This window comes from Peromyscus californicus, unplaced genomic scaffold (genome assembly GCF_007827085.1).
Source record: "Peromyscus californicus insignis strain IS unplaced genomic scaffold, ASM782708v3 Scaffold_10__1_contigs__length_136768540, whole genome shotgun sequence".
NCBI lineage: Eukaryota > Metazoa > Chordata > Mammalia > Rodentia > Cricetidae > Peromyscus > Peromyscus californicus.
In genome coordinates this window covers 134,896,827-134,916,366 of record NW_026294391.1, presented here as the reverse complement: position 1 = coordinate 134,916,366, position 19,540 = coordinate 134,896,827, and the positions used below count along the sequence as shown (strand labels likewise).

The following is a 19,540-nucleotide window of genomic DNA, read 5'->3' as shown; positions in this document are numbered from 1 at the left end:
GAAATTATGAATGGTTGGGAATCCAACCAAGGTCCTCTGTAAGAGGAGCAAGTGCTCTTAACCACTGAGCAATTTTTCCAGTCCCCTTCCTACCCTTTTTTTTTTGTAAAATATTTGTTGCTCATTGGAAGTTCAGCCTATCTGAAGTATGTGATACTATCTTTTGATATTTTATTTTAGTAAGGTTGTTCTTTGATTACTAATTTGTATGATTTCCTTAAATATGATGCTAATTAGCCCTTTATTACATATATTTAGTCTTTGTCCCTTAATCTATATCTGTTTTTAGTTTTTAATGGTAAGGTAGATATTTTATTTTTTTAAAAAGGTGAAACAAAACCTAAATTGTATGTTCCTTTTTTTTTCTTTCCATACAGTAGGTTATAAAAGTTTTTAAGGTAATAAAATATGTAAATCTTTTTTCATGGCATTTAGGCCTGAGCATTGCTTAGAAAGGTCTTTTCTATTAAAAGATTGTAAAAATATTTATTACATACTTTCATTTTTCTTTAATTATCCATTTAATTAATTTATTTTATGTGTATGAGAGTTTTGCCTGCACGTATGTGTGTGCTCCACATACATGCCTAGTGCCCGATGAGATCAGAATAAGGGATCAGATCCCCTGGAACTGGAGTTACAGATGGCTGTGAGCTACCATGTCGGTGTTGAGAACTGAACCCAGGTCCTCTGTAAGAGCAAGCAACAAATGCTTTTAACTGCTAATTGTCCCTCCAACCCTCCTTTTTAAAGAGATACTTTTAATACTTTTATGGTTGTGTTTCTTATGTTTAGTTCTTTATTCTGTCTAGATTATATTATTGTACATAAAGTAAAGAAGCACTCTATTTTTTGAATAGTCTAAGACCCTAATTCAATATTTTTTTCCTAAATTTTCCTAGCTACTTTGCATTTTCTCTTTTAAACTTTGAAGTCAGTTAATTTAAGACTCACAAGATATTCTCACTTGGCTTTTTTGTTCATTTGGTTGGCTTTCTTCCTTCCTTCCTTTTTTCCTTCCTTCCTTTCCTTTCTTTCTTTCTTTCTTTCTTTCTTTCTTTCTTTCTTTCTTTCTTTTTTTGAGATAGGGTTTCATTGTGTGGCCCAGGCTGACCTTGAATTCTTTCTGCTGCCTCCCAAGTAATGGGATTGCAGGCATGTGCCACCATACGTGATACCATTTGATTTTTAACTGTCATTTCAAGGAATGTAGAAATTAGTATATATATATATATATATATATATATATATATATATATATATATATATGACTGGGATATTTATAATATTAAGTAATCTCCCCAAGATCATGATATATAGCTATTTATAATTACATTTAATTAACATCCTATTTTATATTTTCTTTTTTGTGGTGATGGAGATCAAACATTAGTCCCCATAAATCCCAGTAAGCCCTCTATTACTGAGATAAATTCCCATCTCTTAAAAAAATCGTTTTTAGTGTGTATGCATGTGTGTGTGTGTGTGTGTGTGTGTGTGTGTGTGTGTGTGTGTGTGTGTGTAGGTAGGTAGGAGGACAACTTTGTGGAATTGGCTCTCTTCTGCCTTTTTGCTGGTTTAGGGGATTGAACTCACATCTGTAGGCTTGCATGGAAGGCACCTTTACCCACTGAGCCATTTTTATGGCTCCTCTTGTGGATTTTTTTTTTAAAGACTTGGTATCAGTAGCCTAGGCTGGCTTGGAACTGGAGATTTTCATGTCTCAGTTTCCCAAATGCTAGGGTTACAGGTGCCACTAGGCCATGCTTTCTTGTTTATATTTTTATTTACACAGATTTACTGTTATTATTATTATTATTTTTGTTATTTGGTGTTTTGAGACAGGGTTTTTCTGTGTAGCCCTGGCTGTCCTGGAGCTCCTCTGTAGGCCAGGCTGGCCTTGAACTCAGAGATTCACCTTCCTCTGCCTCCTGAGTGCTGAGATTAAAGGCGTGCACCACTACCACCTGGCTTACACTTTTTTTATTATTATTATTATTACTATTATTATTATTACTTTTTTTGGTTTTTAGAGACAGGGTTTCTCTGTGTAGTTTTGGTGCTTGTCCTGGATTTCACTCTGTAGACCAGGCTGGCCTCAAATTCACAGAGATCTGCCTGTCTCTGCCTCCCAAGTGTTGGGATTAAAGGTGTGTGCCACCACTGCCCGGCTATTATTACTATTATTACTATGTGTATAGAGTGTGTGTGTGTGTGTGTGTGTGTGTGTGTGTGTGTGTGTGTGTGTGTGTGAGTGTGTGCATGTGTGGGTGTGAGAGGACAATTTTCAATAGCTGGTTCTTTCTACTATAAGTTCTGAGGATCCAAGTTAGGTTGTCTGGCTTTGAAGCAAGAACTTTTACCCACCAAGGCATCTCTGCCAACCCTTACACTAATTTTTTTTGTTTTTACTTTCCTTCCTAATGATTTATTTATTTTTATTTCATGTGCATTGGTGTTTTGCCTGAATGTATGAGGGTGTTGGATCCCCTGGAACTGGAGTTTCAGATGGTTGTGAGCTGCCATGTGGGTGCTGGGAATTGAACTCAGGACCTCTGGAAGAACAGCCAGTGCTTTTAACCACTGAGCCATCCCTCCAGCCTCCTTTCTTTGCTTTTTAAATAGCAGAAGCAGGGACAGTTTATTAAGAGTAAGTATACTTCCAAGGGAGAGGAAGCAGGCCAGAGCAAAGAAACTTTCATTCCTTTTCTTTTTTGTTTTATTTTGCTTTGTGTTTTGTTATTTTGTTTGTTTACATTTAGATTGAACTTTTCTTCTGTTGATTTGAGACAGGGTCTAATGTGGCACAGGTGGCCTCAAGCTGGCTGAGGAGGAGGTTGAGCTTGAAGTTTGCTCCTCCAGCTTCCTGTTTTTGGAGATGCTGGGATTAAAGGCCTGTGTACCTCCATCACCTCATTTTAAGCAATGCTGGGATCTAACCCAGGGCCTTTGGTGTGCTAGATGGGCCCTCTGAACAACATCCCCAGCACTTTTTTAGTTACTTATTTGTGTGTGTGTGTGTGTGTGTGTGTGTGTGTGTGTGTGTGTGTGTGTGGTGTAGTATGTGTGGTGTATATACATATGTGTGCGCACACAGCAGTGCACACATGCAAAGACCATAGGAGGATGTCAAGTTTCCTGTTCTATCACTCTCTACCTTATTCTTTGATACCAGGTCTTTCACTGAACCTACACTGGTGGCCAGTAAGCCCAAGCAATCCTCCTGTTTCCACTCTTCCACAGCACTGGGGTTACAGGTACAAGTGTGGCTATTCCCAGTTTTTTACATAGGCACCGTGATCTGAAATCAGGTTCTCATGCTTTTGTAATTATCCACTGAACCATCTCTCCAGTCCCTTTGATTTTTTTTACACCAACAATTTCCCTTTAGTTTTGAGTTTTATATTGTGTCTATAAAATTCCCCCAGAAAAAGTTATAAACAAATTTTTATCCTCCATATATACAACTTGCTCCTTGAGAAATTATTTAGTTCCTTCATTTGTCAAAGGTATACATGAACTATTTTAAGCATAGGTCAACAAAGTTTTCTATAAATGGTCAGATAGCATTTGTAGAAAATTTAGGAGCCTTAGGTGGTAGGGAAGTTCTTAAATGTGGCTCTGGGCAAATAATTTTTTTTATGAATGCCGATGTTTCTTTCTTGATTTTCTTTTCTTTGTATAGTCCTGGCCATCCTGGACCTAGCTCTGTAGACCAGACTGGCCTCAAACTCAGATTTGCCTGCCTCTGCCTCATGAGTGCTGGGATTAAAATCATGTGCTACCACTGCTCAGTTTGAATACTAAGGTTTTAATCTTGTGTAATTTTTATGTTCTGAATGGTCCAACTTTTTTCAAATATTTAAAAGGTATAAATGTATAAGAGCTAGTCAGTAATAAGCCTGAACTAATGGCCAAGCAGTTATAATTTTTAAAAAAGGTATAATATAAGCCTGGAATGGTGGTTCATGCCTTTAATCCCAGCATATGGGAGGCAGAGGCAGGCAGATCTCTGTAAATTCAAGGCCAGCCTGGACTACATAGAGAGTTCTATGACTACATAGAAAGATCCTATCTCAAAAGAAAAAAGATATAAATGTTTGCATGCCATTCAAAATCACGTAGTGGACCTATAGGTTAGATTTTGTCAATTCTTGGTGCTAGAGTTAAATATTTCTACTAAGCTTAGCAACTTTATTTTTTAATTAAAGGAAGATAAAATTTAACAAAAAATTAGCAACACCCAGACTCCAACTACACACTGTCCATTCTCCAGAATCAAACAATTTTTTAACACTTTTGCTGTTTCACCTGGCATTTGCCTTCAGTTACCTAAACAATTTGATTACATAATCCAGTTCAATTGTCTTTTTGTATTTTAGGAACTGTTGTTGACTTCTTATAGGAAAGATGATGATGTAACTCTTTCACTTGCCTCCTCTCTAGACAACACACACTTCATATTTGGCCTTCCTTCCTGCACAGTGCACACTGATGATTTCAGGTGCATCATTTCTTGGGGTTTACATGGTCAAATCCTCAAATCCAAGGGAATATTAGTCACAAATGAATAATTAGTGTCATTTATTTATTTATCTTGTCTAACATTTTCTTTTCCTTAGAGTCAATATTTGTACTCCCTTCTGCTTGTTCTCTATTACCTGTATCGAGTTCAGCACTTCTACCAACTATATATGTAAAAATTGTCTACCCATGTGTTAAAAGATATCTGGCATTCTACTCACTTGATTCCCAGTAGCTCTCTGAAGGAACTTTGTGTGTATGTATGTGTGCAGGCTAGAAGTAGATGTTAGAATGTCTTCCTCTATCTCCACCTTACATTTTTATAACTTTTATTTAATATTTATTTTATGTATATGCATGTTTTGCCTGCCTGTATGTATGTGCACCATATGCATGCCTGGTACCAGAGGAAGGCTGAAGAATGCGTCAGATCCCCTGGAACTAGAGTTATGGATATTTGTAAGCCACCATGTGGGTGCTAGGAACCGAACTCTGGTCCTCTGAAAGAGCAACAAATGCTTTTAAACATTGAACCATCTCTCTAGCCCCACCAACCTTCCCTTCCCTTCCCTTCCCTTCCCTTCCCTTCCCTTCCCTTCCCTTCCCTTCCCTTCCCTTCCCTTCCCTTCCCTTCCCTTCCCTTCCCTTCCCTTCCCTTCCCTTCCCTTCCTTTCCTTTCCTTTCCTTTTTCCTTTCCTTTCCTCTCCTCTCCTCTCCTCTCCTTTCCTTCTTCCTTTCGTCTTGCCTTGCCTTTCTTTTCTTTTCCTTTCTTTTCTTTTCTTTTTTTTTTTTTTTTGAGACAAGGTCTTTCACTGAACTCACCAATTCCAGTGAGCCACTGGTATTCTCCTGTTTCCAACCCCCAGCACTAGGGTTACAGATGTTGGGAGATCCAAACTCAGGCCCTCAATTTACCCACTGAGCCATCTCCCCAACCCCAAACGAGCCTTTATTTTACTTTCCCGGCCTGCTGCCCAGTCATGAGCACAGGCTTTCCTTTTGTCATCTGGGAAACAGAAAATGATGTTTGCTTCTCCACTTCCTCTTTCCCCCTTGCCGTCCCTCCACCCAGTACCCTGTTTCCTAAGTCCCTTGTTCATTGTGGTGGTCCTCTATATGTGTCATAAAAAATCTGAAGAAAGATTATAGAGAAAGTAAACTATTTGAGTTCTTTCATGTCTGAAAATGTTTCACTGTACATTCACAGTTAGGATTGGGAATGTGAGCAGCAAGTTTTACCTCATATGAGGCTCTGAGTTCAATCCCTAGAATGAGAAAGGGTAGGAAGGAAAGCAGAGGTAGGGGGAGACAACAGAAAAGGAGGCAAAGGAAAAGGGAAGGGAGAAAAGGAAGGAAAAGGGAAAAGAAGAGTCCTTAACTTAGACAATGGCTTTGTTATAAAGTAAATTCTAGGTTGGAAATCATTTATCTTTCAAGCTTTGAAGGCATTTCTTCATTTCCTTCTAGTTGTGCTGAGAAGTCTGAAGACATTCTAACTTCCAGTTCTTTGAATCTGACTTGATTTTTTTTCTCCAACAGTATATCTTTTATGGTATTGAAGATACTATTCAGCCATATTCTTGATTTTATTGATGCTATTGAGAAATCAGATTGCAGTCTGAAAGTCATGGTTTTAAAGGTAATATGTTTTTTCCTCTCTAGCTTTAATATCTTGTCTCTTGATACAGATTAACTTCTGAGTTTGTTTGTTTTTTCTTCTTGGAATTTATTAAGCTTCTTAATGTGTGGATTTGTGACCTTCATTAGTTCTAAAAAGTTCTTATGGATTATCTCTTTAAATATTTATCCTATCTTCTCACTCTGGTACAGTGAGAAGATTTTTGTTAGAACTCCTCATCCTGTCTTCTGTTTCTACTTTGAAAAGTTTCTATTTCTTTATACCTCTGTGCTGGATTTCAGATACTTTTTTTCAGCTCTGTTTTACTATTTACTAGCTTTATCTAATCATATAAAATCTGCTACTACATCCATCTATTGAACACTTAAAACATTTTTAAAATTGTAGAATCTGGAATATGCTCATAATGGTGCAGGAACTATAAACATATATCTTAAGAAATAATGATAAGTAACTGCTATTCCAGACCAAGCACCACAGTCTCTACCTCCCTTACAGTCACAACCCCCTTCAGGGAAATCTTCCTCCTGATGCTTATACTACACATGACTAGGCTTTGCCTTTATAGTTTGCCACCCATGTAGACATCCCTATACAATATTACTGCATTTTGCGTGCTCTTAAAATTTATCCAAACAAAAACCAGGTACAATGTGAAGTTTTCTGTTCAACATTATGCTTGTAAGATTCCTTCATATTTCTTAAGGATGTAGTTTATTTCCTTTGTGTAGTGCTCTCATTTGACTCCCTGCCTACTTTGTCTCATTAATGCTCAGGAAATAATGTGTGGGACAAATGATTTCATGAATGGATAAACCTGTTAGCATAGAAATTTCTCTACCTATCATCTCCCCAGAAGTAGCAACACAGTATCCGCTTCCATCAGACACTGGATGAGAGTTCTATCATGACAGCCAGGGTGTTCGGCCATCCGATCACCAGAGTAGGTCAGCTCAGGCACTCTCTTGACCATTGCCAGTAGTCTATAGTGGAGGTATCTTTGTGGATTTCTGGGGGCCTCTCTAGCACTCTGCTTCTTCCTATTCTCCTGGGGTCTTCATTTACCATGGTGTCTCCCTCTCCGTTCTCCCTCTCTGTTCTTGATCCAGTTGGAACCTCCTGCTCCCCTAAGTTCTCTTTCCCTCAACCCTTGCCCTCCATTACCCCTCCACCCCCAGTTTGCTCATGTAGATCTCATCATCCATTTCTCTGTCATTGGGCGATCCCTGTGTCTTTTTTAGGGTCCTCTTTACTAGGTAGCCTCTCTGGAGCTGTGGGTTGCAGTCTGGTTATCCTTTGCTTTATATCTAGTATCCACTTGTGAGTGAGTACATACCATATTTGTCTTTCACAGGAAGCCATATAGATTAATGGGAATAAGTTTACTGCTACTTTGTAAGAATAGCCCCTAATAAGTGAGAGACATAACTGATAATTCTTGGAAGAAATAATAAGTTCAAGGCCAGGTGAAGCAGATGTAGAGGGCAGATTATACCCATCTGAGATTTGTAGTAGGGTACCAGCAAGGAGTTAGGTGTTGAAAAGTAAGGAGTTAGGGGCCTAGAAAATGAACTCCACCTCCCCACAGTCTATGTTGGGCCTATCTTGAATATACAAACCTTGTACACATCACTGTCTATGCACACATGTATTTTTCTGAAGTGAATTCATACATCATCTATTTGAAGCTCACAGAGCACCTGTTGCATGTTTTGTTGTTTCCCAATGCAGGTGGAAAGCACCAAGAGCTCAAGTGCAACCCTCCCCACCAACGTGCCCTCCTACAGGTCCCTGTCCTCTCGTGAGGATTGCCCTAGCAGTCACACTAGCTTCTCAGATGGTGAGCTTGCCCGGAACGTGAGGGAAGGTGTCAAACATCGAATCTTCTACCTCTCAGAGCAGCTGAGAGTGGAGAAGGCCAGTAGGGATGAGAATACCATGAGCTACCTCAAGCTGGTATCCAAAGCTGACCGACACCAGGCCTCACATATCCGACAGGCCTTTGAGAGGGTGAACCAGCGCACCTCTGCCACTATTGCTCACATAGAACGAAAGCTCTATCAGTGTCACCTGCAGCTGAAGGAGCTGGAAGAGGGCTGCAGCCCTACAAGCTCAGTGATGAAAGTGGGCAGTGGCATGGACAGCCATAAGCCAGGTGGGGAAGATAGCCTGCCCATCAACATAGCTAGGCCCTACACTCTGGAAGGTCACTTGTCAGTCTTGCAACAGAGGAAATTCTCAGACAAAAAGTATGTGGCCCAGCAACAAAAGCTGCTGTTGCAGAAGATGAAGGAAGAACTGACAGAAGCCAAGAAGGTTCATGCTGGCCTTCAGGTCTCCCATCAAAGCCTCAAGGAAAGACATGTGACTGATGTGCGGGAGATACTAGAGTCCCTCCAGGAAAAGAAAACCAGGTGAGGAAAGCTCCTTTTTACACCCTGGCTCCCAAGACAAGAAGCAGTCAAGAGATAATTTGAGATCCACCTATGAAGGGTTGAGAAGGAACCAGGAACAGAGTCAGAGTGAGGGCAGGTGAGAAGAGCAGGTCTGTGCTTCTCTTTGGTGGCTGTTACCTCCAGTGGAATGAGTGGTTTTTTTCCTGCTACCTCACACCAACCTTTACCCCTTTGCTGGTTAAATAGGCTGTAGCAATGGAACAATAGAGGCGTCCAGGTGCAATGGGAGCCTGGCAGACTGCTAGCATTAGAAAGGTAATGTCCCCTAGGTCCCATTTGCTAGGAAAGTTTGTCTGGACTCAAGTCCAAACTGGAGTACAATATCAAGCACTGGATGTATTGGATATTCAGTTTGAAAGTGACTACCTTTTGTGAGTGCTTTCTCTTCAGTATGCTGTGGCTTGAATTCATTTTTTCCTCCAAGACAAAACAGGGGTCCAACAACTTAAAAAGAGGCAAGCTAGGCATTCACTGTGTAGTGATTTCAAGGCCAGCCTTCAATACACAGTTAGACCCTATCTCAAAACAACAGCAAACAACAAAACATAAATCTAGTCTCTCAATGGATCCATTCCACTCCTGTTGCACTCCTTCTCTGGTTCCCTACCATGCTTGGGTACCTTGATCACTCTCATGTCACAGTCAGCATAGTCAATGATAAATTAATACAAATACACTCAACAGCCTAGGAAGAGAAGGAGGGGTTGCTTCAGTAATCCAAGAGTCTTATCATATTCATGGAAATAAGGACGCTACAGTCATTTTAGTACCTATATATACAAGGAAGAAAACGCAAATGGGAACCATTGTCTTGGGTTTTCCCAGGGATTCCTAGGATCATTCATGCATTTTAAGAATCTGTAAGGAGACATTAGTGAGCATCATAAAGAAGCCCATCATTAAGTAAGCTAGCCACTGAGAAATACAGGTTTCATTACTATTATTATTTTCATTGTGTATATTCATAGACAATTTTGTTTCTACTTTCATTTCACATATACATGCATGATTTTATGCATTTTTATGTTTTTTTTTATTTTTATTTTCTTTGGCTTTTTGAGACAGGGTTTCTCTGTGTAGCCCTGGCTGTCCTAGAACTTGATCTGTAGACCAGGCTGACCTTGAACTCACAGAGATCCATCTGCCTCTGCCTCCCAAGTGCTGGGATTAAAGTTGTGCACCACCACCACCGCCCGGAGTATATTGCAGATATTAATCATCTGTCAGATGTATAGCTAACAAAGATCTCCCATTCTATAGGCTATCTCTTCATTCAATTACTCTTTCATTTTTTATGTCTTATTTAAATTTATTCTGATTATGAGATTATATTCTGAAAATAATTACCTAACAATTTTTTGTAGTTTTTTTATTAAGAAATTTTCTATTCATTTTACATGTCAACCACAGATTCCCCTGTCCTCCCTCCTCCGGCCCCCCAGCATTGCCCCCCAACCCACCCTCCTTTCCTGCCTCCTCCAAGGCAAGGTCTCCCATGGGGAGTCAGCAGAGCCGTGCACATTCAGTTGAGGCAGGAAGACACAATTACTCTTTCTTTTGCTGTATAGAAGCTTTTTAATTTTAAGAAGTCCCATTTGTCAGTTGTTTACATTGTTTATTATTTACAGAGTTATTATGGTCTTATTCAGAAAAACTTTCACTATGCCTATATCGTAAAGCATTTTCTTTACCCTTTCCTTTTGTAGTTTCAAGTCTTACATTGTGATTTTTGATCCATTTGAGATTGATTTTTTTAACTGGGTGAGAGATAAGAACCTAGTTTCATTATTCTAATTTTCACAACACCATTTGTTGAAGAGGCTCTTTTTCTCTAACATATATATATATATATTTTCATTTTTGTCAAAAATCAGATGTCTATAACTGCATGTGTTTTTATCTGGGTCTTTTATCCTATTCCATTGATCTACATATCTGTTCTGTGTGGGTACCATGCTGTTTTTTTTTTTTTACTATAGCTCTGTAGTGCATGAATTATAATCAAGTGTGGTCCTTCGACATTATTCTTTTTGATCAAGATTGCTTTGGCTATGTGGGGTCTTTCATACTTTCATATAAATGATGACATTGTTTATTTTATGAGCTAGCAAGATGGCTCAGTGGGTAAAGTACTGTTCAAGTATGAAGGCCTAAGTTCAGACCCTCAGCACCCAGATAAAAATCTGGGAATGGTGGTGCACTCCTGTAACCCCAGTATTGGAGGAACAGAGATAGAAAAATCACTAGGGATTGGTGGCCAGGTAGTGTTACAAAATCAATGAGTTCGAGGTTCAGTGACAGATCCTGTGTTCTAATTTATTTTCTGTTGATATATATAAAAAAAACTCCATCAGGAAAAAACAAAACCAAAAACAATAAAACAAAAATCAAAACAAACAAACAAACAAACAAAAAACCCTGAAAAAAATCCACTCTGACCAAAACTACCCTAGAGGAAGAAAGAATTTATTTGGCTTACATTTCCAGGTCACACACAGTCTGTCATTGAGGAAAGTCAGGGCAGGAACTCAAACAGGAGTTTAACGCAGAAACCATGAAAGAAGGTTGCTCACTGGCTTGCTTGAAAAATTATGCTCCACTAGTTTTCTTTTTCTTTAAAAAATTTTTATGTGTATGGATGTTTTGCCTGCATGTATGTCTGTGCACCACATATATACAGTGGGCATGGAGGCTAGAAGAGGGCATCAGATCCCCTGGAACTAGGTTGTTAACCACCATGTGGGTACTGGCAGTCTGGACATGGGTCCTCTGGAAGAGCAGCCAGTGCTCTTAACAATTGAAGCAGCCCCTACTAAGATTTTTTAAGTTGAAAGTCCTGTAACATTTAACAAAGTTAAATCTGTACTCAAAAGGAGCTATTGTAATTTTTTTTTACTGACAGGATTTCATGTATCTAAGACTGGCCCCAAACTTGTTATGTAGCTGAAGATGATCTTGAGTTCCTGATCCTCCACCACTACCTCTTAACTGCTGAGATTACACTACATGCAGCTACAGCTACTGAAATGTTTTTCATTGTAGTTGTTTTACCCCTTCTAATTTTGTTTTAAGGTATCTGTTAAGAGTGGTCCTAAGCCAGGTGTGGTTGAACACATCTGTAATCCTAAAACTCAGGTACAAGCAAGATAATCACTATGACTTTGAGACCAGCTGGGCAACTCAAAATGAAACAAAACAAAAACAAGAGTGGACATAAGCTAAAATAGTCACTCTCTAGGAGATGTTAGAGTTCTTGTGTCAGGGAATTCCTAAGGAGAAGATGAAACTAAAATTTAGCAGGAAGCAGAAGAGATTGATTACTCATAGGTGAGGAGTACTGACTGGAAGTAGCAGGGAGCCAGCCCCTGACCCTTAGACCTCTCTGGCACTGTAAAATGATTGGTACTACACATGGCCTCTACATACCAGATGACAATAGTACCCTGCCTACCTTTGGTTTCCTTTTGTTGCCATCACTCCAACTTGGTGGCTTGAAATAACCTGAATTTATTCTCTCACAGTTTTAGAGGCTAGACGTCTAAAACTAGTTTTACTAGGCAAGGTTGCACCGTCTTCTCTGGCTCCTGATGGCTGCTACATACCTTAATTTGTGGCCACATCTTCAAGACTGGAATCTTCAAATGACTCTTCATTTCTCTATTTTTCCTCTCCACTCCTCTGCCCTCCTCTGCTCTCTTTTCATTTCCTGTTCCCTTGTTTTGACTTTTTGACATGGTCTCACATCTCTCAGACTGGCCTTGAACTTGCTATGTAGCTGAGGATGACCCTGAACTTCTGGTCCTCCTGCCTCCACCTGCTAATTTTGGGGGTAGAGGAGCATACCACTACACATGGCCCTTCAAAGTTCTTGTTTCTTTGTCTTCACAAAGCCTTCTCTATGTGTGTTTAATCTCTATCTGCCTAAGACTGAATAAGGACTAGAGGTATAGCTTTATGGTAAAGCACTTGCCTATCACATATAATCCATGGGCTCCATCGCCAGCACTACACACAAAGAAAAATAATACTTGTGATCACATTAGGGCCCACCAGCATAATTTCCATATTTCAATATCCTTAACTATATCATTTCTAGAAAGACTCTTTTGGGAATTAAGACATGGCTATCTTTTAGGGAACCATTTTTAGCCTACCAGTTCTCCTCAGTTTGTAACAAGTAAAGATGTCTCCAGACATTTCCAAATATTGCATGGGGAACAAATTGCCCCTGAGAATCATTATTCTAAGTACATGAGAACAGTGGGTGTAATTTAACATTTCTATCTCTAGTTATTGGTGATGTTGAGCCCTTTTCATCTGCTTATGGCTATTTGTATACCTTTCTTTATCAAATTCTATTTAAGCCCTTGGCTTGTTTTCAGACTGTATAGTTTTGTCTTTCTTTTGTTGCATTATAAGAGTTCTTCATATCTTTTTTTTAAAATACTAATCCTGTCAGATAGGTGATTTGAGATCCCCAATCACTCAGGAGAGAATCCTGGATTTAGATCAGGTCTAGCATCCTCTCTGCTAGCGCTGAATAGCTTTAGTCAAAGATTAAAATAGCAATACTCATACTCATTTCCAAGCCTGTGAAGTTGAATTAATTCGGTAATTCCACTGTCATTGGGCCTGTTGTGAGAATCAACTTGGTCAATGTTTGGGTTCAGATCCCAAGTGAATGCTCACAAACTGGAATTAATAGTCTCTGCTTTCTCTTTGCAAACTAAGCTCTTGCAAGATTGTAGAAAAATCAGCAGAATATCCCAGTGTGAAGATCTGGCCAGGCTGATGGCCTGACCTTGCCTTCTTATTTCCTTCAGGCAATGTCTCCTGGATTCCTCATGCTGTCTCCTCTCCACCAGCAACACATTGCCCACACTACTCCCATGATTCTGGCTCTCTGTTGTATTTTAGCATATTTTCTGTGTTGAGAACATCATTCTTGCTTTATATTTCTAGCTGCCATCATCTGATGGCACTCATGAACATTTTTCATGGTCCATCTTGCACAAGAGTTCCTACCAGAGTGAAAATGCCCTGAAGTGAATATTCTATGTTTCTGTGCTTTTTCCCCTTCTACATTCCAGGACTTTGGAAGTTTCCAATCTCTAAGTCCTCTGTCCCAGGAATATTCTGGTATGGTTTCCTTTGAGACAAGGTTCAGAAATCAAAAGTTATGTATAACAGAGCCTTTTTTGTCGCTAAGATCACTTTGCCCCAGTGATACAATATAGGGCTGACTTCTCAAGCAATCTGCTTAGGCTTCTATTGTGTTCACAGACTATGTTGGTCAGAGGGCTGAAGAGTTGTCATTTCTTTTTATTTATTTATTTTTATTATAAATTATTTATTTTACATCCCAACTGCAGCTACCCCTCTCTCCTCTCCTTCCACTCCATCCTCCTTCCTCCGTTCCATGTCCCCACCCCTCCTCCGTAATCTCTCAGAAAGGGGCAGGCCTCCCATGGGCTTCAGCAAAGTGTGGCATGTTAGGCTGCCATAAGACCAAGCACCTCCCCTTCTCTGGGAAGGGGAAATAGAGGAGATCCCCTGGTTGGACTGGGGGTGGGTGGGCATGGGAACTTGAGGGATCGGGTTGGGGAGTGGTCAGAGGGGGACAGTGCTGAGAGAGATGACTGGAAAGGGGGGCTTTATGGAGTCGGGTAGAAGAATTGTCATTTCTGTTGTATTTCATTTCATTCAAGTAGGAGCCTCGGGCTTCTGCATCTTGCCAGCCAGAGATAGAATATTTTTTAAAAGATTTACTTAATTTTATTTTATGTGTATGAATGTTTTGCCTGCATGTGTATACGTATACTGAATGTGTGCCTGGTACCTGTGGAGGCCAGAAAAGAGGGTATAGCCCCTGGAACTAGAGTTGTAGACAGTTGTGAGTTGCCATGTGGATGCTGGGAACAGAATCCAGGTCCTCTGCAAAAGCAGCAAGTACTCTTAACCACTGAGCCATTTCTTCAGCTCCTCTATGTGTTTTCTTTGAACGGTTTTTGGGTTTCAGGTCTTATATTAAGGTCTTTGATTTATTTTGAGTTTTTCTTACTTTATTTACTACTGTCATATTGTGTGTAATGGGGGGCACATGTGAGGAGTTCAGAAGACAGCTCTATGGACTCAATTTTCTCCCTTCACCTCTGTGTGGGTCCTCAGATTGATCAAGATCATCCCATCACTTAAACCAATTGTTTGTTAAAAATAACAGTGAAGAGTACAACAGTGTGGGTAAGAGGCACTATTTTCTTTAGCTCTCTATAATCCACAATCATTCTCCATGAATTGTCTGGCTTCCTCATCCTGGAGTGCTGCCAAGGGGTTGATTTACTAGTTACTTATTCTGTTGTGGTGATTAAAAAATTGTAAACACACATTTCCTGTCCTGACCATCCAGTCCCAAATAACCGACTTAGAGGCTGAAAATGAATTATAAATGCTCAGCTGATAGCTCAGGCTTGTTACTAGCTAACTCTTACACTTAAATTAACCTATTTCTATAAATCGATGTATTGCCATGTGGCTCGTGGCTTTACCTGTCCTCTAGCATGTCTTGCTAACTGGGCGGCTGGCTGGCATCTCTCCTGACTCTGCCCTCCTTCTTCCCATTATTCTCAGTTTGGCTTTCCCATCTAACTTCCTGTCCAGCTACTGGCCTGTCAGTTTTTTATTAACCAATGAGAGCAATATATATTCATAGTGTACAGAAGGATTATTCCACAGCAAAAAATCCTGACAAACTCAAGGGAGAAAGAGCTTATTTTAGCTCACAGTTTGAGGGTAAAGTTCATCATTTTGGGAAACTCATGGCAGAAGGAGCTTAAGGTCACCCACAGTCAGGAGGCAAAGAATGATGAATGTGCATGCTCAGTTCTCTTTCTTCCTTTAATAGTTGTTGTTACATTTATTTGTTTCTGCATGTATATAGGCATATGTGGAAGTCATAGGAAAACTTTCAGGAATCACTTCTGTCCTACCATGAGGAATCGAACTTGGGTGGTCAAACTTGGTAGCAATTGTCTTTACCTGCAGAGTAATTTTCTTTCTAAAGGATATCTTTGCTGGGCATAGAATTCTGGATTAGCATTTATTTCTTTGAAATACTATGTATTTGGAAAACAATCAATTCTGGCTTCTCTTATTTGTGTTGAAAAGGCTGTGTTAATACCACTAAATGAGAGTAAAGACCATTGACAAAAATTTTTGGTCAAATTAAACAACCTTTATTTTCTGTTAGACAGGGCTATTTTCCTAAAGCAACGTTTAAGAGAATAGCATTGAACATAGGAGAAAATGGGGCTTATAAGTTCACAAACTTTAAGGCTAGGGAGTTTCCAAAGGTTTTTGGTCACAGGAACTTGTCAGAACATCTCAAAATTATTTGGCAGAACGTCTTACCAGGGAAGAATTCAGAGTATGGTCAGGGTATAGGGTGTGGAACATGTCAAGTTCCAGAAAATGGGTCAAGACAGGGTCAAACTTAAGTTTTACAGAAAACAGGGATGAACTTATTTTGACCTTGTAATAACATGGCTTCTAATCTTAAGATAGAGCCAGGCTGGTCCACCAGCTGCTGCTGTTTTGATGATGATGCTTTAAATATGATTATTTTTATTTTCCTCTGGCTCTTTTTTTTGAGTTTATAGGGTTTTGTTTGGAGATACGGTTTCTCTTTGTAGCCTTGACTATCTTGGAACTTGCTCTGTTTTGGTGTTCAAAGGTTTCGCTGTGATGATGCTGTGTGTAATTTTACTCGCTTTCAGCCCTGCTTTTTAAATGCTGTTCTTTCTGTGAATCCCTTGGTTTTATTCTTGTTCTTTTGCTGATTTCTCCTACTTTATATGACACACTTTACAAGTGGGAATGTGTCACCCAAGTTCTGCAGCTCATTCTTCCTCACACTGCCTCAAGATGTTGCTAGCTTTGCTTCATGAAACTCTGGATTTATCAAAGAAAGCACAGTAGGCACCAGTTGATGATTGGAACATCTAAGACTGTAATGAGGGTGGAGAGAGAATGGAGCAGGTTGAATTGATTAATCTGCTGCCAGTTGACATGGAACCCCTTTATGGGGTAAATAGAGGTAGCACAGTCTGGCAGGGGTATTATTCAGAGCCAGATGGGACTGAAAGGGCAAGAATCCCATTAGACAATTTGGACTCTCAGGCCCCAGTGGCTTTGACCTCTACTCCATTCCAGTCAGCTAGTTGCTCCACTGTCTAATCTCCATTTTTATCGTCCTTGAAAAAATAAAGCCTATTACCAGTCATTCCTTGTCACCCTGATTCTCAGCCCCTGGCATCCACTCATCTGTTCGTGTTTATGGACATTGCATACAAATGGAATTTTACTCAGTGTGGTCTTTTGTAACTTTCCATGCTCTATAATAGAGACACATTTATGGAGTAACTACGGCAACCTTAATACTGCTCCTGGGAATGTTTGGGGGATTTGATAGCATGTACAGATAGCTTAAATTTTCTTTTCGGGGCGGTGGTGGTGCACACCTTTAATCCCAGCACTTGGGAGGCAGAGGCAGGCAGATCTCTGTGAGTTCGAGGCCAGCCTGGTCTACAAAGCAAGTTCCAGGAAAGGCGCAAAGCTACACAGAGAAAACCTGTCTCGAAAAACCAAAAAAAAAAAAAAAAAAAAAAAAGAAAGAAAGAAAAGAAAAAAAATGGGTTGGGGATTTAGCTCAGTGGTAGAGCGCTTGCCTAGCAAGCACAAGGCCCTGTGTTCGGTCCTCAGCTCCAAAAAAACATAAATAAATAAATAAATAAATAAATAAATAAATAAATTTTCTTTTCACCGGGCAGTGGTGGCACATGCCTTTTGATCTCAGCACTCAGGAAGCAGAGGCAGGTGGATCTCTGTGAGTTTGAGGCCAGCCTGGTCTACAGAGTGAGATCCAGGACAGGCACCAAAACAACACAGAGAAACCCTGTCTCGAAAAACCAAAAAAAAAAATTCTTTTCTACACTTTTTAGTCTATGGCACATTTGGTAAGACTTTTACTAGACAGTAATTGTAAATAATGTCTATCAGTGTAAGTATTCCCAAGCAGAGGTAGAGGAGGCAGCCATATTTGACTAAATTCTAGTGGGAGGCGTGGTGGGGGTAGGGGTAGTAAATCTAGCTGCAAGGTGCTAGCATGAGCTCTGAGTAAGCTACAGAGGGAATATTACTTTCCTTCTTGCTTTCTAGACAATCACTGATGGAAGAACAGGTGAATGATCACTTGCAGAGATACCTGGATGAGATTTGCCACCTCAAACAGCATTTGGCATACACTGAAGAGAAAATGGCCTATTTGTCCTATGAAAAAGCCAAGGAAATATGGGTGAGGGCCTCAGGGAGAAAGGGCTGGGCGGGGGGTGATGAGTGAATCTATCTGTATGCTCCCAAGCCAAGGCAAGAGAAGATCTTGTAGCTGTGACTACCTGGTGGTGCTTTAGAACCAACAGTGTTTACCTTGCATGTCTGTGTAAGCTCCACTCCTTACCAAGCTGCTTTGTGAACTTTGGACTGTGCTTCTCATCTTGTCAGGGCAATCACTGAGCCATAGCCTAGAGTCTGTGAGCTACAGATCAGGGAGGGGTAAAGCCTGACAAGCCCAAGGGATGCTGAGGTGTTTGCATTGCTAGTAGAGGGAAAGCTTCTGGGAACCCTTTCTTTGGGTCTACCTTCCTGCCCCTTAGTCCTTGCCACACTCATAGCTCCTACTCCTGTCCCTGATTATCCCTTTCCCACCTAGGTCCTCAGTTTCAGCAGTAGATAAGGACCAGGACCCATTAGCCCAGCACTGCACAACAACTGTCTTGTCTCCACTGTGCATGTCCTAGAAGTTCTCCCTTTCTCTCCTAAGAGATTCAACTCATCAGGTGTGATGGCACAGGCCTTTAATCCCAGGACTTGGGAGGAAGAGGCAAGCAGATCTCTAAGTTTGAGAACAGCCCTGTCTTCTATATAGCAAGTTTCAGGTCAGCTGGAACTATACAGTGAGATCTTGTCTCAAATAAACAAACACATAAATAAATAAATAAATAAATAAATAAAACTTTTTTTTTTATTTCAACAGTATTTCTTGAACACCCCTAAGCAAATAAATTACTAAATTAGATAAACACATTTCTGTTCTGACATCTGGTGAGTATATGTGTTTGTTACCTACAGGATGTAATGGAGACTTTCAAGAGCAGAATAGCCAAGCTAGAAACTCTACAGCAAGCTACCCAACTGGAGATGATGGCCAGCATCAGAACCCGTCCCAAGGACTTTTTGTTCAGATTCATAAGCCTGCTTCTTACACTGACCACTATCCTCTTGGTCTTGGTCTCTACCTTGTGTTCTTGCCCCTTGCCCCTGCTCAACTCACGCCTGCGCACATTCACCATATTTGTGTTGATTGGCCTTGGAATTTTGGCCTGGCAGAAGCGGCATATCATCTCCATCATGGACTGGCAGGCCTGGGTTCCCTTTAAATGGAGACCAGACTTCAAGGATGCTAAGCCTCTATTAGATGGACACTGAAGGGCAAGTCGTCTCAACCATCTGAATTTGTTCATGACTTCCCTCTTTCCAGATGTTGAGGACATCCAGTAAGCCTTCCCTAGAGAGCTACTTTGTTGTCCTCATTTTCTTAATTCTGTAACCACCAGCCCAGTGAGATATATGCAGATGCCAACTTGCCTTCTCCTTCCAATTTTCCATGATCTTTTCATAATATCTATAGACATGGGGATTGGATTAAAAATGAAAGAAACCATATGTTCTGGTCTCTTTGTCTACATTGTACTCTCTCCAGGCCCAGTGCCTGAACACCCAGTAGCTTAGATAACCCCAAATTGTAGTAGTCATCTCTGGAACTTTGATTGGGCAAGGGGAAATTATGTTTATTTCATAATGATGGAGG

General features: G+C 40.2%; 1 protein-coding gene across 1 annotated transcript; it reads left to right on the top strand.

Moving 5' to 3' along the window:
- The first annotated feature begins 6,151 nt into the window (after positions 1-6,151).
- Tex28 (testis expressed 28) lies at positions 6,152-19,158 on the top strand. The gene is made up of 4 exons (XM_052747571.1): positions 6,152-6,163; positions 7,895-8,577; positions 17,833-17,968; positions 18,802-19,158. Exons 1-4 carry the CDS (start codon positions 6,152-6,154, stop codon positions 19,156-19,158), a joined length of 1,188 nt encoding a protein of 395 aa, XP_052603531.1.
- The last annotated feature ends 382 nt before the right edge of the window (positions 19,159-19,540 follow it).

What these genes read in the sequence shown, in the direction of transcription:
- Tex28 (XM_052747571.1), top strand. An exon ending in CTCCAGGAAAAGAAAACCAG is followed by an intron (nt 8,578 to 17,832) that starts GTGAGGAAAGCT and finishes CTTGCTTTCTAG; the next exon opens with ACAATCACTGATGGAAGAAC. An exon ending in AAAAAGCCAAGGAAATATGG is followed by an intron (nt 17,969 to 18,801) that starts GTGAGGGCCTCA and finishes TGTTACCTACAG; the next exon opens with GATGTAATGGAGACTTTCAA.